The 24,228-nt window shown below is 38.3% G+C and overlaps 1 protein-coding gene and 1 long non-coding RNA gene across 2 annotated transcripts in view; both read left to right on the plus strand.

The window, feature by feature from the left end:
- Nucleotides 1-712, plus strand: part of LOC139700769 (uncharacterized) — a 382,041-nt gene extending 381,329 nt beyond the window's left edge. The window contains exon 4 of the long non-coding RNA XR_011703886.1: nt 631-712. This is a non-coding gene — a long non-coding RNA (uncharacterized lncRNA). The remainder of the gene's footprint in view (nt 1-630) is intronic.
- A 140-nt stretch (nt 713-852) lies between these two features.
- On the plus strand, nt 853-19,421 carry ko (Stork-head domain-containing protein knockout). Its single transcript, XM_071599315.1, has 7 exons — nt 853-923; nt 2,032-2,236; nt 10,529-10,746; nt 11,619-12,024; nt 12,721-13,050; nt 14,622-14,863; nt 16,887-19,421. Exons 1-7 carry the CDS (start codon nt 894-896, stop codon nt 18,285-18,287), a joined length of 2,832 nt encoding a protein of 943 aa, XP_071455416.1. The 5' UTR covers nt 853-893; the 3' UTR covers nt 18,288-19,421.
- The last annotated feature ends 4,807 nt before the right edge of the window (nt 19,422-24,228 follow it).

Raw genomic sequence — 24,228 nt, forward strand, 5'->3', positions numbered from 1 at the left:
GTGAAGACTAGCCGTCCCTTTTTAAAAATTACGGACTTTCATGATGTTTTCGGAAATTAAATATCCTAGAGTTATACTAAATTTATCTCATTTTTACCGCCCACTAATTCACTTAGACTTCTGGTATTTGTGTTCAAAAAAGATACATCATGTTAGTCTGCAGCGATAAACTTGCAGAGTCATTTGAAATATGAAGATTCAATCTACGATGCAATGAATTTGTGACAATTCCCTTCAGATGTAGAAACCATAACGACGGCTGCTATGGGCGGCGATTTCGAGAATAGGCGTTGCGTTCGAATTAATTGGCCAAATGTGAAAAATAAAAAATGTAACGATGTTTTGTTGCTTCGAAAATATATGAAATATGAAACTTATGTAAATAATTCAAGACAAATAAACATGAAATATAGAAATATGAATTTGGTAGATATATTCACAGATTCTTTCGTCTGACGCCTAACTCATGAATTGAATTCGAACGCTACGTACGTAATCATTGATAGATATCGATGGTGTTTTCATAAAGTTTGTCTTTGCCATTCCATCTATTCTGTTTGTGGTCACTGGACCGTGAGTATGCTAAGTGGAGTCGAATCAATCAACAAACGTTCTCTCTTTCTCTTTCAGTATGCCCCGCGTAGAATGCTGGCGCTGACCGGTCCCCGCTGACGCCCCCCGCCATGGGCTCCCTGTTCCGCGAGCCCCGCCGTCCGGGGGGGCCGGCGGACCCGGAGTGCGCCCCGCCCCCCCGCCGCTTCCTCCTCCTCCGCCGCTGCCTCGCCATCCAGCTGCAGAGGAGGCGCAAGGGAGGGCCGGAGCCCCCCTCCGCCCACTCGCCGCCCGGGCAGCATCCGGGCGCGCCCGACCCCAACGAGGCTTCCGAGTTCTGGATGTACGATAGCGGATATCTGCTCTTTCAGGTGAGAGAGGGTGATCGGGCTGAGCCGGGGGCGGATGTTGGGAATATGTGGACACATTTGGATGAATGTTTATTGCCCCAACCCGCAAGTTTATTCGTTTAAATTGATTTATTATTTATTTATTTCATTAATCCTAAATTAGCACTTTGGCTAACCGACCACTCTGATTATATCATTGATCAGAGTCCGATGAGTCATCGAACTCTAAACAGTGATATAACAATAGAAAAGATTACCAAACACACCGACCCTAAACCGAGAAAAACCCACCTTGGCGGGAATCGAACCCACGACCTGTGGGTTGGCAGGCGATGACGTTGCCGCTCCGTCACCAGGGCAGGAAATTAAATTGAATTCCCTGGAAATTGGAATAGAGATTTTGGGGAATGTAGTGATTGCGTCATGATTTCAAAATGTAATTTGTTGGATTGCAATAAAAATAAAAATTTTTCAAAAGATGGAATTGAAAATTTTGGGATTTTATATACTAAATTTCTTTCCCTTTTGTGAAGGGTGTGAAGTATTAGAAGTCCGATTCGATGGCATTCCAGGATGGGGAATCTATTCCAGTTTACTAATTTCCTCAACACCATCCTGTGCTTTTGTACTGCTGTGGTGCCTTTCACATTCATAAATTATATCACACGTGGTCTTCGAGCATGAATCTATTCATGAAAAATATGAGCATTCTGAATTTTAAAACATCAGTTGAGATGAAATGTAACGTAATCCTCAGATGCCCTTGAATTTCTCCTACTAGGCCCCGGTTTTTTTGCCTCGTTCAGTTCAATGGCGAGTAAACATTGAGATCACCAAAAGATTAAATTTTTTTGAACCATTCATACTGCTAGTCAGCGAACGTGAAGCATCGTCTTAAACATAACATGCGATTTATTGGACGGCTTGAACTTAAATAGCGTCAATAACACTGAGTTTTGGACTGAACGGGTTGAAGCAGTTTTAACGGGATATCTTACCAGCGCGCCCAGATGACTAGACCTGGATCTTGAGCGCCCCTGACCTCCCCCTCCCCACTCACTGGTCAAAGTGACCACTTATCGAGCGACGCCCTCCTCTAACCTCTCTCTCTCTCTCTTCTGTGTTCCAGAGCTTCCTTGAGGCGAATCTCAAGTGCTTCTGGAACCCGGCACTGCGGGAGGCCGTGCGGGGCCTGGAGTTCCGTGGCTACGTGCACCCCGGAGTCCTCCTGGTAGCCTCGCCGTCCGCCGGCGACGCCTGCCTCGACCGCATCCGCAACGCGTGGACGAGGAACGTGCTCAAGCCGCCCGCAGACCACGCCATCGCCGGCATCGGTACGTGGAGGCCTTACCCATCGCTTTATCAATTAATTATTTTACTCGTGAAAAAAACACGATTACGTGATTTCAACGGAAAAAGTTCATTTCCCGGATGGCTTTTCCATTTATGTGTGCGTGATTTGTGGGCAAGGTTACTCAAAAACGTACATTTTCCTCAACTGCAAAAGCACGAAATTCTCTATTTAGCATTCTTGTCGAGAGAGGTTTAACGGATGGATGTTGGCCAAAATCGATCCACCGGTTTTGGTGTGCCCATTGGGCTACCTTGCCGCCAAATATGTTGCAGTCGGTTAAATTTTGGTTTTCAACAACAATTTAATAACAAGCATGTGAATTTCCAAATTTGGTAATTGATACGTATCTCAATAGCAATAAGAAAGGCATAATGTTAAGGAGGCTTGCGGACGATACATCATTTTTACTATAAGGGGGAAGTGAGAGCCGTCAGTCTTATCTCACGGGGCTCCCAGCGTGTTTTGTCTTGGCAAAATAATACATCAGTTTTTTTCTAAATGTCAAATCATATAAATTATCATTAATTGCGTTGGTAAAATGATTTACGTAAACTGAGCCGCGTATGAACACTGAAAGAACAAGTCAAGCTTAATCTAATGGAAGAAGTATGTACGTGTGTTTATATATATCTAATATAATATATATAATATTATATAATATATATATAATATTATATATAATATATATAATATTATATATATTATATAATATATATATATAATATTATATATATAATATATATATATATTATATATATATAATATTATATATATTATATATATATTATATATATATAATTATATATATTTATTATATATATATATTTGCTGGAATGATATATTCCGTGAAAAAATCAATAAAAATATTCTCTTATCAATGCGGTTTCATTATGATTAAATTTATTCAGTGCAACAGGTAAGGAAAAGTTGAAAAAACAAACCACGAAGAATTTTAACCCCCGAGCATTTGTCGAGTCTGTCAGATATAACACCAGGCCATAAAATGCTGTGAAATCTCAAAGAGGCACGCGTGCATATTATGATACCTACAAACATTACTTGGGACATTTCTGCCTCTCCATAAGCATCCTTAACCACGGCCATGGCCTCCGAACCCCAATTTTTCAAGCTTAATGCGCAACTTTGTCGCATATCATTGCTCTATGGAAAGTGACATCGTGAATTCGTGACTTGACCGTTGGAACAGGGGTACAGTTTAGCAGCAATCCGCACACTGTAAATGCCCACAGTTGACTAAAGTGGGTCCCGTTGCTTTACCAAGATCTTCCATTACCCTTCCCACTACAAATCACCCCACTCCTGCCATCTGCAATGGTGGCAAAAAAGCATTCTACATATTTTCGGGACAGGCCCTGCGAGTGGAAATCTTTCTCCCGGGCATTACACGGGAAAAAGATTCCCACTCGCGTGGATCAACACAAATTGATAAATGAATTCACGTTCCGGGTGAACTTCGACTTTTAAAAGTAAATTTCTTTCCCTCTCCCTCTCAATCGCTTGCAGAAACAAGGAATTTCAGCAATAGCAACTTTGTACTTTGTATAGCCAGATGTCGAAATTTGACCGTAATTTCTTTGCCATGGTGCAAGTTATTTAAATTATGCATTGATATTTCCAAGGAAACTTTGTGCGGGTTTGGCGGAAACTGCGAGCTTTAACAAATTTAGTTTTTCGATTTCGAGTTTGCGCTTAATATTTAACGGTAAATGGCGTACGTATTCGCAGTGTTTATGTCTGTTTCCATAACGAGCGTCTTACTAGGGCACGGAGTGCTGTTCCTCATGTTCCTTCATGTGCTTACATGTAACGATTTTACAGAGTCTTTGTCACGGACCAACTTAAAAAACCGTGAACTTCCTAACACTTTCCCATGACCGATGGACAACAGCGGTGCTCTTTCTCACGCCTCGTGAAATTAATGCCTCCCTGCTGACCTCAGCCACCTAACTCTCTTTATTCCCCCTTTCGCCCTCTGGAGCGGCAGTGTGTATGTCTCATTTTTATCAAGCGAAAGACAAATAGGCTCTCAGCATTCTCCGGAAATACTTATGTCATAAATTTCCCGTTTCATTTGCATCCCTTCGACAGTTAACTAGTTACTCTTTTTCCAATCAAAAAAGCGAGCATCTTAAGAGTGGTGAGTGTAGAGAAAAAACTTTGCTATTCCGCATAAAAGGTTTAATATATTTAACGACCATAGTTTCAATGCTACGCATTATCATTAGGCAGCATTGAAACCATGGTCGTGTAATATACATATAACACCTTTTATGTGGAAAGCAAAGTTTTTTCTCTACCCTCCCTCCCTCCCTCTTCATCAAGGAATTCCACCTAGTAAAGCATGAAGCTATTATTTATCTTAAGAGTAGCCATTAGTGTAACATAATCGTGGCAAAATAATTACTACATGATTTCACTATTGCCTACGCTAATAAGGTTTGCCTTGTGGACCGTTTCAATGTTGCAATCGTGAGTGAATATCATTCCTATTCTTCTGTGTTTGGGATGGGAGGGATAGAAAATTTTATCGATATGTCGGTACCGATACGTATATATAAATATGAGAGACAGTTGAGACCAATACTTTGTGGAATTCCATTATAATGAAAAGGAAGACACAAATAAACTTTCGTTTCCACACATTATACAGGGTTCGTCCGGAAAATAAGTGTACTGACTCCTGGGCTGGGCGCGCCGCTCCAGGCGCGCCCAGCACCGCTCTGACGGGCTGCGATTGGAGGGGGGTATGTTGGCAAGCGACGCTGAAAAAGGCAGTCGGCTCTGAGCTGTGGTGTAGTGAGGAGCTCTGTTAACGCGAACCTCCACGCTCGACCCACGTCACGGAACGCGATGCTGAAGTTTTTGGAGCAGCGTTATTCCATCAAATTTGCGGTAAAGCTTGGGAAATCGTCTACCGAAACTGTCGGTATGATTAACCAGGCTTACGGGGAGTCAGCCATGTCCAGAAGCATGATCTTTCGGTGGCACAAGATGTTCGTGGAGGGCAGAGAAGAGGTCGACGACGAGTCTTCGAGAGGTTCCCGATGATGCCTTCGCGGGAGCGTTCCAGGAATGGGAACGCCGCTGGAACAAGTGTATCGACTCACAAGGGTCCTATTTTGAGGAATATTAGCTTAAGATATGTAAAAGTGTAATAATTTTTTTTTCCTGAGCTCAGTACACTTATTTTCCGGACGAACCCTGTACATCTATATTCTGTGTGAAACGCAAAGTTATATTTATTCCTTCCTTTTCATATTTAAGTATATTTGTGTATCAGATTTGAGTATATTTATCGTACACCAGCATGCCGGAGTATCGGCCGATATATTTTTGAATACATGTTGGACTTTTCTATGTGCTATCATTGATGGTATTTTGCCAACATTTTTAAAATCACTGGAATGCGTTTTATAATATGAATGGAATTATTTATTTCCAATCCTCCAACTGCCTCTTAACCTGCTTGCTGGTCTTATGGGGCGCATGCGTCATGGTGTGCTTGCAATGGTCTTCGCATTCTTTTAAGAAATGAAGTCGAGATTGACGGAGGGAACGAGGAAAGGAGGGGATCGGGATGGTGCGGTGGCTAACGTACAGGCTTCCCACCGAGAGGGTATGGGTTCTAATCCTGGAGACGACAAATATTTTCCAGAGGTATCTCGATCCTTACTTGAGGTGCTTTGTGGAGGGCACTTTGAGTGAGTACGCCGTCCGTCGGATGGGACGTTAAACTGCGGACCCCTTGGCGCCTTTCGACAAGAGTAGGCAAATGCCGATGTCGGGTTTCTCTCCACCCTTCCTCCTTTCCCATCTATCCCTAATGACGTAAATGACCTTAGCTGTCGGTCACCTCCCATAAAACGACTACTACGAGGAAAGGAAGGAAAACGAATGCGTGCTAAATATGTTTAAGGAAGAGAGGAAGGAAGGGAGGTCCGGGATCAATGGTTGTAGCATATATTTGAAATAATGTTTCTTAGGACTCATTTTATTGTTCCGATTATTTTCTTTCGTGGTTCCATCAACGAATAAATGAAATGGCTTGGCTATGTGCTAATGATTGCACATGATCTTTCCTATTATTTTTCCCAGAAGTACTTTTGTTCCACAATTACATCTATATGATTGCAATCCGCGTGACATTATTTAATGTCAAAATTTGTTTAGAATTTGTGAACAGGTTCTGAAAAAATAGGTATCTTCGGATGTAGGCAAAAACTTTCTGAACTCCACGGCTGAAGATCACAACCCCGAGGGAAACAAAGGACAAGGTCACGTCGGGGGTTTAGAGCGGCCGATGCAGATCGCGCAGCTGCTCACTTTTGCGATTGAAATCTGTAATGCCGGTTACGTAATTTACGAAGCCACATTTGCAACATGGTAGTGGCAGTGGGTGGGTCGAAATGATGCACTTTGATGTCATCTTCCGTCGCAGTGAAATCTCCTGGTGAAACTCGCCTTTTGGCAAATTGGAAGCGCCGTTGAAGATTGTGAAATAACTGCGGTCTCCCCTTTTTTTTCGACCGAGAAGAAAGTAAGAGAGGATGCTTAAGAGGGACATAAATTGGTTTCGTCGATTGCATTGCAGTGTATCCTTTCGCATTATTCCATGGCACAGAGTTGTGCGTGAAAGTGATCATTTCGAATCGAGTCGAATAAGGTCACTCTGTCATGCGAATGGTCACGCTAAATAAAACGTATTTAGACGACGTATTTGTTCCGAACGAAACAATGCGATTCTTATTCATCAGGAGCAGTTGACAGTGATTTTGTTCGCTGAAGTCCCCCTTTATCAAACAAAGGAATCACTTCATTTCTTCAGTACGTTTTAAATGTGCTATAAGTATTAGCAATTTTAGGTGAGGCGACCGACTGCTGAGGTTACTTGCGCCGTTAGGGATGGGATGGGAAAGGATGAAGGGTAGAGAGAAACCCGGTGTCGGCATTAGCGTCTCTTAACGAAACTCTACTTTTAACGAAAGGCGTCAAGGGGTTTACAGTTTATCGTCCCATCCGACGGACGGCGTACTCACTCAAAGTGCTCTCCACAAAGCACATCAAGTAGGGATCGGGATACCACAAAAAATATCTGCCGCGCCCGGGATTCGAACCCGGGCACTCTGGGTGGGAAGTCAGTACATTAGCCACCGAAACATCCCGATCCCCTATGTGCTGCACGTATGTGTACATTTCTAGTTTATTTGCATTGCGAGCAAAATATCTACGTTTTCGCCCGTTTTTGGGTAGCTTTTTTGATTATGGGTGCCGTGGAGGGAGGCAGCTTCCGTGCGGGCCCCTTTGGGACGGTGTTCGCACCCGGCCATTCTGCTTTCGCCGCCGAAAGAAGTCGGCAGTCTAATTATCGTTCTCTCGCACCCAACACCTCTCCTGACCAACGGCGAGAGTAGGAGTTCGTTAGAACATCGCCGCGCAGCTGGAGGGGAAGTCGGGAGGAAGGCGGGTGTACACGGGCGAGATATATATCGATACGAATCCATATCGATAATTTTCATTCAATTGTCACCCAATAATTATCGTGCCAAATATTTTCTGATTATCGATAATTTTGTTTCGAGATTTGATTTCAATCCAAGATTCATATTTTTTTACACAGGTTGAAAAGTAAAGCTATGAAGTCGACTGACCGGATGCTTCTCAGTTGTTCCTAGGATCATATAGTTAAAATATGCACCTAGCATGATTTGCAATAACTGTTTAGAATATGCTTGACTGACTCAATCCTTAATCCACACGTTAATTTTCATGAAAATACAGAATAAAAGTATACGAATCAATATACCTGTATGATCCTGCACTCTGTGCGATATTTCACATTTAGGAATAATCTACGCTCTATGTGGCCATCCCGCATGTGCAACCAATACATTTTACCGTATAGGAAGGAATATTACCTTAACTAACACTAATCATTTGTGCTATGCATTTTTAATATGGAATTAATGATATGCAATTATGCGTTTTAACTACCCGTTTACTTGTGGGTGCGTATCTTTTAGTGATAATAAAATCTATTCTTTTGGAAATTATATACGAACTAATAGTATGTAAGGGAAGGTCAAAAAAATCTTCCTCGTCATATCTCCCATTGAAACTTGATTCGAGGTGGTTTTTATTTCGATACATGATTGTATTATTTATATTGAATTGGTATAACAAATGCGTGTATCGACTTCCGATTTATCGAAGCGATGCATCAGTACTTTAATTTAATTCGCTCATCCCTCCCGGCGGTCGAATAAAACGTAAATTCGACTTGAAACAAGTGGACGCCTGCCGTAACGAAGTGATTATAAGGTCTGATGCCGCCGCCGCGATAACCACTGCCGGCGATTTTCTCGCCCGTTCACTAATGGTCTCAAATCTGATATCGTATGAATGTATACCTTAATCTCTTTTTTTATTAGTCACATTTTCAGAACCTTTCGCAAAGCTTGGGGAAAGTAGGTATATTTTAAAGTACGGCAAACATTATATTCATTCCAGAATCAGGTGATATTTGTGGGTCAATTCATTAGATGCATTTTCTAATAATACTTCCCGGTAGGTGAAAAACAGTTTATTAGCTATTGATCTAACCATTAATCAATGTTTGAGTAATTAGACAGAATTTGAAGAAGAATTAGAAAATTGCAGTTCGCAGGTTTTGATGTCGAAGTATATTTGTACTAATTACCTAATCAGAATGTCCGGATATTTTTGCACCATAAGCTTCATTTAAAAAATCAATTGCTTTCAAAGGGTAAAAATGCTTTTTAATTTAGCTCTGAGGCAAATAACTTTCTGCTTGGTGTTCGCTAAGTTCCTTTTTATGAAACTGAAGTATTTTATCTAAGCAGATTTTAATTTTGCGTGAGCTCTTGATAATTGATTATAAAGATACATTCCCTGACCTGAGTCTTTTATGGGCTGAAATGAAGAAGGTGCTGCTCCAGGAACATCCACGCGTTGATATCTCCACCCCTCGCTTTCAAGTATCCTCCCAGTCACCGCCATCGCCCTTTCTCATTATGTGATACACCTTGTGGATGACGCTCGAACTTGATAACTTGCCTCGTAGTGCTTGCCCCAATTAAATATCGGCCATAGACTGATACTTTTCTAGTCAAGTCAAGGATCTCGGAATTTTTGCCGCTAATCTGCAAGTCATTTTAGCATAAAAGTAGTTAATTTCTAGGCTTACCAGTTGAACGAATTATTGAACATTATTTATGTAATTAAATGGGCGTATATTCAAATATTCCTGATGCATGCGAAAAAATTGTTTTTTATTCTCTTTAAAGTTTTCTCAAGGTGGACAGCCATTTTTGAAAAAAAATGGTTAGGAAACATACTCGAAAAAATCCACCGCGCTGAAATTACTTGGAATTAAAAAAATACTGCAAAAATATGGGAAGTTCAACAGTAAAACTTGAAATTTTAGTAAATTGGATATTATAACCTCAAATAGACAATAAAAATAATAAGGAAAATTTATTGTGAATTACTTATCTAGCTATTTCTTTACACTAGCGGCTTTCAAAGTGTTAAGTACGAGTATTCTGTAATAGGGAGACAATTGTGCAATACATTTGTATACATTGAAGGAGCATTATTCAACAAAACAAGTGGCTGCCTACATTGCATAGGCTACACTAAAACATTAAATAATTATGTGCACACTACATGATTGAGATAAAATGGTAGACCCCTTGATTGAGATAAAATGGTAGACCCCTTAATAGAAATAACACTAATTTCCCGCTGATATTCTCCTGTACTTTCACTTGTCCTCATATTTCTATTTCCTGAATGCTAACAATAAAAAACTTAAGAAGGTGTTGTGGTAGAATTAAAATTCATCTAGATATTTAAAATTGCCAAAAACATCCAATGTAGGACTCCAAAACTATGTAAAGTGACGTATTCTCTTTATCCTAATGTGCATTTTTACCCAGGTGATCATTCGATTTTTCTAAATTGCTTGAATTTATTAAATATTGGAATGAAAACAAAAAAGAAATGATTAATATTTAATATTTCCCAGATGGTATATCACTCTAAAGAGAAAAGTAAAAATACCCCTTTATGGCCCATTCATGGTACCCCAGGCTATTTTAAAAATTACTTTTATTATTCTAATTGTCTGAGTTGCTCCCTTAAGTTTTTATCCACGGAAGTTGATTGGCCTAATAAATTCTTTTCATTAACTTGAAGACTTGAGTTATAATAAGACATTTTCTTTTTGCAGGTGATGTGGAGGAACTTGCCATGGTCCCCATTTGCCGGGGTAGCTTCACCCCATTGCCTGAAGCCCTCTGCTGGGTTGTGCTTGAGTTAACATCTGCAGGCGAGGCAGCATCACTCTCTGCAGTGAGGGCAGCGCTTGGTATCCACTTCCCAGGCATCAAGTCACCTTCGGAGTCAGTCATCTATGATGCCCTAGCTGCCCTCATGGTCGATGGAAAGGTTAGTCCTCCGCTGAAGTGTGCTCTTGTTTGGTGGAGAACTCAGGTCATCTGTGAGGGAATCCAGAATTGCATTTAAAATTTGCAGTGTTCATAACTTTCAGCTTATGGGAATCATTAAGTGAAAACTGCTTGTGACCATCGGGGAAATTTTCCTTAAATTCATGGTAAACATCCTTACTAAATAATCTAAGACACCCCAGGCCCCAAATAGTCCCATCTTTATAAGGTTAAAGCACCTTGGTGACTGTGGACTCCCTATTTTTTTGAAAATGAAAGAACATAGCCACTATGCAATGCAATTTTACAGTCATCCAGGGGGTAAATTGTCCCTCACACTAGAACTTTTCACATATATATGTACGGTATAAAAATACTCTTCTCGAATCATCATTTTATATGCTCATCAATATTGCATATTTTGGAAATAAAACATATCCAAAATGAAAGCTTTACAGGAAACTAAATTTATTTGTAAGTGTGGGGTGCCCATTAGGCAATGTCTAATTACATTACTGTGGAAACCCACACTGCATTCATTCCAAATTGTGTTAAAAAAAATTAAAGCCTATTTATTGTGTATAAAACATAAACTGAAGGCATTTCTGCATGGTAAGCTGTACTATGCTGTGAATGGCTATGTAACAGATAAGGTCTATTTCAGAATACAACCATATCACTTTTCTAAAACTGCTTCTTATTTTATGCCTAACTAATATTTTTCATTAAAAAAATTCCAAAACTTTATTTTATGCCATAATATTGAATTCTTATGCATATTCTTTGTAAATACCAAACATGTCTTATTATGTATTACTATTAATGGTAACTGGACCCTTGAGCAAAACAATGTAATATTTTATTATTTTCCAGGTGTACCAAACTGCCAACGGGTACTTTGTAGTGACACCGGAAAGCAAAAGACGGTCAACAGTTGGCATAGTAATGCCAGACTGCCCATCCCCAGCCAAGAGCAGCACAGCTGTCCCCTCATCGAGAGGGCACCACCAGTCGAGGCGGAGCGGGTCCCGCCGTCCTTCAGCTCCACCATCTTCAGCCAGCTCTGTTGTCTCATCGGCTTCCAAGTGCCACCATGCTCTGCCGCTGTCATGCCCTGAGACAAATCTTAATGGCCCCACACCCACGCCCTCCACAAGGCATATGCTCATGTCCATGGATGAGGCGATGACCAAGGTGCACGGTGAGATGGAGACAGTGCGGGAGGGACACATCACTCACCAAGCGGTGCAGACCAACCTAGCGGATGTTATCTGTGGAGGTGAGAGCTTATCACCTATTCAGATCCTTAACAGGAATCTATTCCGAATGGGAAAATTTTAAAAAATATACCATTGGTTAATAAAAATATTAATTAAAAATGTGTACTCAGTCCCCAAATATTAATGTAAGCACCTTAATTTTATTGGCAATGCTATTTATCATAAAGCAGTTTTGAAATAGCTGATCCCATAAAGTTGTGCTTAATATTGGAAATCCAATGGCCACTGCTACATCACATGATACTTGAAATTTGATCACTGTGACTCCACTAGACATGGCCTTGTTTTAAGTTGGCCTTCCAACTGAAAGAAAGCATACTCTCTTCTGCCTCAATACTTACCAAAATTTCATTCACTGGAAGCATCCATGACCAAGGAGGCACTTAGAATTTATAATTTAAATATTCATGTGTAAAACATTTATCAGCTCAACCCCTGGGGGAATTGAGACCTGGATGACCCTTGGCCAAGTGAAGTGCACCATTTTTACTGAGGCACTCATAGTTTTAAATGCTCCCTAGTTTATCACTTATAAATGAATATCTTTTGTAAGGCTCGTTTTGACATAATATATTTCATATGTGTTTCCATATGAGCCTGAGCCATAGATTTACTAATTTTTTATGCATCATGTATTTTTTTATTGGAAGGCTTTTCTGCCCCAGTGGTTAATTATGTTCCCTTGACTCTTGCAGGCAACCCTAACGACAAAGTGTTGTATGGTCGAAAGCCGGCAGCCACGAGTAGATGGGGTGGTAGTCCAGGACGTCCAAGGTCCAACTCATTGAGATTCTTTGGTTCCAAGCGCCGTGCGACATCTGCCTCTTCACTGGTTGGCCACAGTGCCAACTCCCCATCCCCTCCACCATCAACATCCGGGCAGTCAAGGCATCGGCGGTCGGCCTCCCTGCGCCTTTACCCCTCATCCTGTGCCTCTCTCTCCTACTCCTCATCTTCTTCCACCTCCTCTTCCTCCTCTTCACCCTCCCCACTCTCAGATTCACAAGCAACCGGAGCCAGCACCAGTGAGTAGTCTTACTCTTAACTAGTCAGGGGATGCACATCTTATTAACAGCAGTTCATTATAATGAGAGTTCAAAATCACCTCCAGTAATCGCTTGATGGCATACCTTGTTTCAGTATAATAGCAAATTTAATGCAACCTAATCTTTCAAAATATACCACTGGACATCACAAGCAATGCGCTATAATTTCATGATGTATGTGCACCCTTAATTTTGTGGGAAAATTTAATGAACAAATTAATGAAACTAGAATGCTTGTTGAAATAGTAGAAATACATGTGTTAAAGGGTGCCCTAAATATTCCTAATTTACAAATGGGTTATAATATAAGGTATTACTTTTGAGTGAAAAGTAGCCTCAGCCCAAAATATAGATGAGTCAATAGATCATTGCATTAATCACGTTTGAAACTTGTATCAATTCAATTACATTTCCCAAACATTGAATGTGTGGTATTATTATCATGAATGGTAACAATAACCAAAAAATGGCAATTACAGTAATCAATGTATATCAATCAACCTATAACCTAAAACGTTGTCTTGGAATGAGTTTGTGTGCTATTATAATAATATATTTATTATAGATCAATAATATTAAGGGAAAAGATTAGGTTTATTTTTTAAAGAAGACTTAATATGCTGTTAGAATGTACATGTAGATGTAAGTTTTTATTTAGGCGCACAGAACCATATAGGCACTATAGCAACATACTGTCAGCTCAGATCATGCATTGTTTAAATGGCTGAATACAATGTACCTTTCAGAAGTTATGTTTACAGACTCTTGGCCCCTTTTCTCACAGTCACTTGATCGTGTAGATAACCATATGGTGGCCCTGTGGTATATGGCATCTCAGAAAGGTAATAATGGATAGATGGGCTTGGCCTGATCCCTGGAATGTGAACTACCCCATCTTGAAGGTGGTACTTATCGCTCAGGTGAATCATATTATCAATATGACATGCTCTTATGTCTCGTTCTTTTTAATGTGAGTAGATTCAGGGGTAAAAGACCTTATATAATATACTTCAGCAAATTTCTGGTACGAATTCCATTAAAACCCCACCTAAAATTCCAGCTATCCAATTTCAAGACCACAATATTGAGTTGGAAGGTGGTAGAGAGAAGATTTAAATCAATCAGAATTGAAATGTAACAATTTAATGACAAAAATCAATTCAAATCAGTTATTTGGTAGAGATGATTTTTTGCAATTTATTTAGAGCAACCCAGTAAAGAAATGTCATAAAGATGGAAGGCATTTCAAAGATGCCTCAGCCTCTCTGCATAAATTCTATGAGCCAAGTACCTATTATTTCACAAGTTGAAGCTTGTAGAGTAAACTCACAATTATTAATGAGTGGATCATGCATTTTGCAAATTATCCATGTTATTCTCTTCTTATCATTTCAAAATTTTAATAAAATGACAATTGTAAAGATAATTAAATGGTTTGAAACTTTGATACACTTTTTGAAAATACAAAATTTTAAAATATCCTCCCTCTAAATTCATTATTATTAGATGTGAATGTGCTAACATCACACCCTTCTTTTGATTACTTGCAGAGAAAGGCTCCCTCTTGTCTAGATTATTCCGAAGGACTGGCAGTTTGTCATGGAGGCACAAAAGGAATGGTGAAGGCAATAATCACAATAACAACAACTCAGGGAATTCACTGCTGCCAACATTCTCTGCACAGTTCCCCCCTGCTGAGTGGTTCAACCCATCTGTGGCACACTTGCACTCAGTGGCCACTCAAACAAGGAGCCCTGGACCAACCTCATCGAGCTCACCACCCTCTCCCATTGTAGGTTTTGCCTTTGATTGAAGTGTTAATGGTCGTAATTCGATTCTGTTCACTGATGAAAGTCATAAATTTCACATTTAAAAGAATGTCACGACTAGCAATTTATTGGGATATATTTCATGTATCTTGAAATCAGATTATAAATTTTTTCATCACCTGATTAAGCATCATGTAAAACGCTATAAGACATATTTATATTTTATTTCATTTGGGAAGTCAATGCATAGTTGTATTACAAATTCTTTCTTTTATATGAGGGTGTCTATTTGTTAATATCTTTTTTTTCCATTATTGTGCTTTAAAAAGTTATTTCCTCTCATTAAAAGAGTACACATGAAGGTCATGTCTAACTTTAAGTAGGTGTACAGTGATCCAATTTCTTTCCTTATCAAGTTAATTCTTTATTAAGCTCTACTGTAATTTAACCCTCTTAGTGCGGCGGGCCGATGTATCGGCTTTTGTATCCCTGGCGAAAAGTGCGGCAGGCCGATATATCGGCTCTTGCGTAGGCTATTGTTTAAATCGCTGTAACTTATGGTTTTTTCTCTAATAATTTATGGTTTTTGTGCTATCGATAGGGTGAATTCCATACAATTATATAACACATTTTTTAATTTTCTATTAGCAATTTTAAATGCTTTTCAAAAAGTACAATTCTTACTATAATTTTATGTTCAGTTTTGTACATGTCGGGAAGCTCAGCCTAATTGTCTGCTCGGTTTTTTCTGAGTGGTCTTTACACTATGAAAAGCCACTGAAAGGCTACTAATCTGTGTTCATCTGTAATCTCTTGAATGTGTTATGGTGTCGTGGTGTTGATATATAACTGCTTATTCATACTTTGTTGATACGATGGAAATGAGATCACTGCTTGTAATCATTTTGGTTTCTCTTGCCGTCCATCCTATCTAATCATTTGCGCCCTGTGTATTGGATTACATTGTCAGTAGTTCTCTGTGAGTTAGAACTTCGTTTTTTTCTGCCTTTAGATTGTAAGTACATTGCCGCAGTCTCAAGGAAAGGGGAAAAGTCCCAATTTGGCTCAGTGAGATCAGCCTTTTCAACAAAATCGAACTATGCAGAGGCTGACAAAAAAATTTGCAATTCACTGGTTTTTCTTTATTTATCTAAAATTTTTTCTATATGTCTTTTTGATTCTTTCTTTTATTTAAATATGGTAGTTTTATTGACAAATGTTTTAAAAAAGTATTAGTATTGTGTCTAAAAATCGAAATATTATTGCTAAAAAAATATTCTTCAAATTTATAATACTGTAATAATTACATTTATTTTTCAGATGATGTAAATGTAAACCATCATTATTAACTACAATATTTTATTTTAAAATAAAAAAACTGCATGTGGATATCTAAACAAATAACTTCATAATATTTTTTTTTCCTAAGGTGATACATTTTCTTAAATTACCCTTCGCACTTCTCACTAGTACCCCTGGAATCCCCACCGCACTAAGAGGGTTAATTGCCCATGAAATATATTTTTATTTACCAGCTCATAGCTAGGTGAGCCAAAGCCTGCAATAAAAAAGATTTAATCATTAGGTGGATATGTGCTGATTTTATTCATCATTCTATTCAATTAGTTGTGAATTGCTTTAAACTTTGAAATGTCTACGTACAATTTTGTGGATTATAAATGAAATTCAAGGAATGGGTTCTTCTGCGTTTTTATTGCTGAGTTTTTTTACATTATTCTTTGCCTGTATTTAGTGTAATGATAAATGTAAAACTCTTTGTTGATTTAATAATTTACCACCAAGTAGCATAAATACTATTTTTAATACTAATGTATACTTTAGCTACACCTACATATTTTCTAATTCCCTGCACATTGCCTGCAGTTTTAATTCTTCCCTCCTTCTGCTGCACTCACAAATTCTCTTTGGTATCACAGCTTTCTATATGCTATATTGTACTTCATGTTTTTTTATTTGACTTCTTCACTATCTTCACACATTGTCAGCTCTCAAAATTGTTACAATTACCTTCTGCTTAACTTTCAGGTGAGGCCAAAGTTGGCACGTTCCCAAGGTAGCCTACCGTCTTTGTCGCAGAGAACCTCTGCCACGGAGCAGGTCACTGCGCCCCACCCACCATCATCTGCCTCCTCGGTTGTCTCCTCCCATCGAGCGTCAACACTCCCGCGCTCCAGAAACCGGCATCGCTCTGGTGGTTCCATCCCATCGCAGACGTCAACAGGAAAAGTACCGGCCATTCCCCTCGTGCCGCAGATCAATCGTGTGCCAAACCCATCACCCTCCGTTATCACCACTTCCTCACGGCGTTCACTCGCTTCCACCACCATCTCACCCCCCTCGTGCCATGCACCCTCTACGACAACCACCCTCTCCCGGTCGCCACGCAACAACTACGAAGGCTGCTGGTCCCCCAAGGGCACTAATGGGACCAATTCTCCATCTTCCAAGGTGACAACCCCAGCGTCATCCATGTCCGGGGGGAGCAGTAGCAATGGGAGCCGAGAAGCGGATAAGATTCACCTGGCATCAAAGCTTGCATCTCCCCCACCACCACCCACTGTGGGAGCCAAGGGATCAGTCCTAACCCTGCAAGTCTCTAGCAGGTCAACACCTGGGTCCAACTATTCACTCTCCTTCAATGGCACGACTGTCCCCTCCAGCACACCACTCCATAACTACCCGACGAGTCACTTTGGTTCCACCACAACCACAACAATGACTACCTCTGCCTCAGTTACCTCACCAGGGGACAGGGTGATGACCAATGGAGGGGGCGGTGGGATCAAGAGCAGGACAGAGGTCTCAGTTGAAGCGAGGCAGATCACGAAACCTGAAGGAGGTGGCTTAGGGAGGGTCTCTCAGTCACCAGTGAAGTCGGTGGTTCGTCTGGAGGGTGATGGGCGACACCTGGTGGTGCTGAACAACATAGGAAATGGGGTGGTGAAGACACCAGAGAAGGCAGTCAATGAGAAACCATCTGAGGGTCCATTGGTACCCAAGTCAGAAGAAGTGAATCAGAAGCAGGAAAGTCCATTGAAGATCATTCCGAATGGCAATCTGGGGAGCACACAGCACAAAGCATTTGAGGAGAAGATAAGAAATGACCAAGAGGAGCTGACAGTGGTGAAGATGAATGGGAATAGTCTCAGTAATGGAGACAAGTCACCGAGTGAGGAGAGTGTTGGAGGGTCATCAGATACGTCAGCCAGCACTGGTCCTTTTGAGAATGGTTTAACATTGATGGAGTTCAAGTCCCTTGCTGCACAGAGAATACTACAAGGCCTCAGTGCAAACAGTATTGACACACTTGTGGAAGTGAACATGGCAGCAGCAGCTCGCAAAGGAGACAGTGCAGATATTATGATGTCACCAAACCTTGGTACCAATTATGACTTAACTGTGCATACTGACTTTGGAATGGTTTGAGCAAAATATCCCATCTCTACCACATATTATATTCCCTGCTGCTTTATTGATCCTAACCAAAAATTAAGGGTAAAATTGTTTTTTTAATGAAAAGCAGTTAAGTGCCTATGCTTATGTGTGATCAACTTGGGCACACTGACCCTTCGTTAATTTTTCTGGCTAACATGGTATGTATAATGCATTCATGCATTAAATAGAATGTTTATGTGTGTTTTTGTAAATTAATTTTCACTCATTACTGTCATGTGGTGTCAATAATGCTTTACTATGAAGTAGCATTCTCCTTGTTATCATTGATGAGGATTTTTTTTTAACTTCTCAAAAATACTGAAAATAAGAGTTACTTTTGTCATTTAAGAAATGCTAATGATCTGTAGAATTTCACTTACCTACCTTTCAGTGAAACTTAATGGACCCATTGTTTGGAATTTTGTATCTATTCAGGGTGGATTCATAATCAGACAAATTTAAAATTCCATTTCTTTACATGCAAAAGGATATCTTGTCTTTGTAATATATTTTATATGTATTTATAAAGTAGCTTCCTATAACAGTGCCATGATAAAGTAAAATTGTGCTGAAATTTAGCTTCCCTCTTTCCTCGTATCTTAAGTAACTAGTGGATTTTTCCTGATTTTACTGACCATGTTTATGTCATGGTAATATAGTTTTTATTCTGTATACAAAATCTTTTCACAATTATGTAGGATGAAAATTTCAGAAATCGTTAATACAACTCAAAGCCGAAATAAATCTGAGAGTTACTGAGAGTAGTGCAACATACTCTGGATTTAAAATGTTACTGTCACTGCTGTGGCAAATTTACTCTTTATCACTTTCGTGTAAAGAGTATGCATTTACTGAATGTGCAGTCTTCATACATCTACATATTTTCTTATAAATTGTAAGAAAATAAAGTCAGAGTGGAGACAAACTCTTAATGGTTTTTGGCTTATTTTGTGTTGTATTATATACAATCACTTCATATCTATTAGACGTTGTGAAATTCAAAGGAGTTTTCTCCATTAAAATTTTCCCATTTACTTCAGAGTGTATTTGTACATAGTGCAACATTTATGTATTATTTAAATGTGAATTATGTTTTGAAACCATTAAATAAAAATGCAAAATCAATAAAATTTTAACAGCAATCCACTTTTCCTGTTTTGAGGTTTATGAACTGCTTACATTTCCTTATGTTAACTGAGGCCTATTCCTTTTATGTACCTGTTTATATTCTTGATAAATATAGTCAATTTCAAGAGATTCAATATTAACAATTCTGGCATTTAGCATGAGGCAGTTAAAATTATTTTTTTTAATTTCATGTTTTGTTAATAAAGTAAAATATCTTTTATTTTCTCATCAGTTTCAGTCGCTGATTTTAAAAACCAAATTCTGTTTACATATATTTATTACTTACATAATTTTTCAATTAAGTCACCCCTGCATAATGTAACTGACGCATGCATGTATTTTTTTCAAAGTTTCCACTAAACATTGTTGTTGTAATGTTAGCACGGCACCACCACTAAAAAATGTACATTGCAACCTTTCTTATATGTTTATTCAAGTGGAAACTTCTCCTGGCTTCATCCAGAATCTATATTTCTGATTTCAAATGGTTTTGTTTATCATATAAATACACTAATTCAAAACAGTGTCCATAAACTTGAGCTGATTACTAATTCAAATTAAACATTGTATCTACAATTTTTCATCCCCTAAAAGAAAAGCTGAACAAAAAACATATTTTGACATAACATATTTAGGTAAGGTTATTTGTGTGTAACACAGGATATTGACCGAGGATGGTTGCAAAGGAAATGTGAATGACACAGGTTTGTTGTTCATCTGTCAAGTGGAAAGAAGTGGTTTCAGCACATTTTTATTAAAATTATATCCATTAACATCTTCAGCCTTATTTTTCTTTCTCTCATTGCGATAGCTTGCGTACATATCTCCAATTCCTTTTGACTTTCCACTTGCCCATTTTAGTGGACCTCACTGCACATAGGCAATTAAAGAAAAATTTGATGGGCATAACTGCCATTATTTTTGCCTTCAGATTAAAATATATTAATGAATGTCCCAGCTCCTAAATCATTTTTTTAGTTAATTCACAAAAGATAAGATTAAATTTTAATACTGACAATCATTCGAAGGGTAATTGTGTGGATAGAGCTAAAGGGTTAGATTGTTTTCAAGTTTCAAATTGATATTGAAAATTGTAAATAATATAATATATTAATTTGTCCAGCAGACAGTGTACAGAAAATGCATTACAGGTGTACATGATACATCAATGGGATATAGATCTCACTGTTCCCAAATAGAAATGAAAATTTGTCATGACAGGAATATACACTCAAGGTTTACATAGATATTCATTTACAATATGATAACACTCATCAACCAGATATGGAAATAGATTCTTCTTGGATAGTGAAATTCTTATTTCATTTCTGAAATAGCGAGCATGTTTGTTAAACAACTTTGTGCTCATTGATGTTTATCCAAGCTGGCTGTGACAGAATGGTTTGATGTTTTCATATGTATATCTTTACATCTTCTGGTATTCTGTCATTGATAATTATTATTCATTGTGAAGTTACCCCTGTTTTTCTTAGCATAAATCACTGCATGGCAGATATACATACAAGGAACAGTGAATATTCCCAAATATTTAAGAAGAGGTCAGCAGTATGCATGATAAGGTTGACTAAATATGTGTGTTATTATTTTTTCTGCACTAAAAATACTTTATATAATGAGCATGATGTTCCCCAGATTGCAATTTCATGAGAATTGACAAGAGTTAAACAAGCCAAACATTTGTAGGACATCTAAACTTACAGTGTGTTTTATAACAGATATCTGGTAGTAAATTGAATTAATTTTTTGTCATACCTGGAAGATATGTTCATCCCACTTAAGATAATAGTCACCCTGTAACCCTAAAGATTCTTAATTTTCTACCACAGTGATATCATGCATCTTACTTTAAAAGTCAAAATTGATAGTGCACACTGCCTTGAAGGAAACAACATCACTTGTGTTTTACCATTACCATGTGTGTTAAGAACCATTCCATTACTCTTACACCAGTCATACATTGCCTTTATCCTTCACCAGAATCCAATACGCTATTCAAAGAATTACAGGAATTCATGATGCTCACATCATCAGTATATATGACACATTTATTGCAGTTAACCATATCATACATTGGTAGATCATAGATAATTATAAAAGAAAAAGTATTGGGCCTAGTACAGACAGACTCCCAAGGTATGCCTTCAGTCACCTGGAGTGGAGATGAGAGAAAAATATTTCCATCTTTGCAGAAGACAACCTTCTGTTGTCAGTTAGATAAGTATATCTTTACTCAGAGCAACTCTTCTTATGCCAAGCACTTCACATTTTGATGGTAGTGTTTGGTGATCAACCATATCAAAAGCTTTGCATCAACCAAAGTAGATTCCCATTACTTTTTTATTTAAGTTTATTTCCATTATAATATAACTAACTGTATCGAAGAGAGCTTATTCTGTTGACCTTTCCCTCTGAAATCCAAACTGATACCCAGATAAAAGTTTTCAAGATGATTAATAAGCCTTTAACAATAGACGTACTCAAACACTTTTCCAAACTGAGGAATAATTGATATTGACCTGAAATAAGTCAGGGTGTCCTTGTCACCTTTCTTTTTAAAAACTGGGACAACCGTAGACACCTTTAGTGCATCAGGATACACACCATAAGAGGGAGATTGATTTACTAGGGAAAGAAAAGGGGTCAGGATAAACTTTTGTGATTCTCTGAGAATTTTACCTAGTACATACATTCCTATTAATGTATATAAAACTTCAGTGAAAGTTTCACGGATGTCAATAGTAATGTATATCAAGTTAGCACTAGCAAACAAAAACACACAAAAGAAAATTTTCAGTGACGAATTTTCAGTAACACCTCAAGTAAATATACATAGTCCAATGGAATGGAATACACTAAACTCAAATTGAGTATGTCTTCCAGGATGAATGCAAACACATTTTGTATGTTGCACCTATTGATCCTGCATAATAAAGCCATGATGAGTTCATTTTTCAGTATGATCCTCTGTTATTGGAGAGACTATTGTTCATAAACCTGACCTCTATTTTGCACTTAGTGCATTAGAAGTACCCTGAAAGATCCTTACCTGCAAAATAAATTATTTTTCCGAAGCATCACAGTATATACCTGTAATTTCAACATGTATCACATCAGCCTCTGGCACCTCTAAATCCATAAGAAAGTACTTCTTTTGCTTAATTTACAAAATCCTTTACAAAAATAATAAAATCACTTGATTTCTCATTCCCATATTAAATACCAATATGAAAGTACTCTTAAATGGGTAGTTATATGGCAGCACATGCCCAAGTACTGACCAAAAATGACTTCAAATTCCTTTCTCGAGTGATTCAGTGGTTTAACTTGGGCAATTGTAATTTTTGAACATCACTCAGCTGTTATTCAAAAAGGATAAAAATCATTATTTCATGCTGAATTTGGGTGACACTGTTGTATTGAACATCACAAAACGTTGTTGCAGTTGGAGTTATGGAGTTGGATGCAATATTGTCATAATGTGCATGTTAGATAATAACCCTGCACACCTGCATGCAATGTTACCATAACATTCTCTGCTACTAGGGTTGGTTTTTTAATGATTAGGTTACAATATTAATGACTGCAGTTGAAATTATAAAAATGTGTTAATGAAAATTCAATTTAAAATACAAACACAAAACATTGTTCCATAACTCAAGTACAAAGTTAACTCTTAGACTCAACAAGTGTTCATTAAAATTTATAAATATGTATTATGTAAACTTAATCTTATGGGTTTACTTGCTAGACAGAGAGAAATAGTTAAAAATAATTTATGGTCTTCATATCTTTCTTTCTGAATGTATCTCGTAATTTGTATGACTGTCCCTATCTGGAAGGAGTAGCTAAATAGGGCTTCTATTGTACACTCACTCTATTTCCTCCTGTACTTGGATTATTATAGACATACACTGCCCTCATGCCCTCCTCCTATCCTGATTATTAGGGTTCACAATTTTATTCCAAGAGATACAACCCAGGCATGTACTCATACAAACTAAAAGAACCTGAAAGTAGTCACCTACTGATCACCATGGATAAGAGCACATAACGTATTATGTGCTCTCATCCATGGTTACATTAAATAAATGTGCTTTTACAAGTTTGATCCTTCAGAGACAATCTTGTAAAAGCACATCTGTTCAATATAACACCACTTCACCTTTTTGTTCCTTTCTTCTGTATGACCCTTCTCCTACCATTTACTTACTGGTTTTCTACTTAGCTCCATTGCTCCAGAGCCTATTATATTTCTTTTACCCAGACAGTTGAACTATTTTGTCCAATTTCGCATTGACATCTTCCAGCAATATCGTTGCCTCTTATTTATTTACTGTACATTCACATTAATGGTTGGCAATGCTTTACTCTAAACCACAAACGTGCTGGTAGGTACCAACACTTCTGTCGAACTTGTCTTACTGTATCACAGTTATGAGACCATAAGGAAGTACGAGGAGCTGAAAATTTTGGTCGCCATCCGGATTTTAATGAGGAAGTTTTACCAAGAGCTATCCGACCTCTATACTCAGGACCATAGTCAAGCTTTATATTTTTGTGCCCACAGGTTTTATCCACTTAAAAAGTCCGCATACAAAACAGTTGAATAACGAAATTATTTCCCGCCTATTCACCAAGGTATTTTGTTGAAAGTTATTATGTTGTGTGGAGTAATATTTACTGAAAACAGGAATACAAGCCTCCTGATTGTTGTAACGTATGACAGATGGTTGCATTAGTTACTTTCATTCTGTTCTAGGTTTCTGCAATCTCCGCTAGTATA

Source organism: Hetaerina americana, unplaced genomic scaffold, assembly GCF_022747635.1.
Source record: "Hetaerina americana unplaced genomic scaffold, ioHetAmer1.1.p SCAF_11, whole genome shotgun sequence".
NCBI lineage: Eukaryota > Metazoa > Arthropoda > Insecta > Odonata > Calopterygidae > Hetaerina > Hetaerina americana.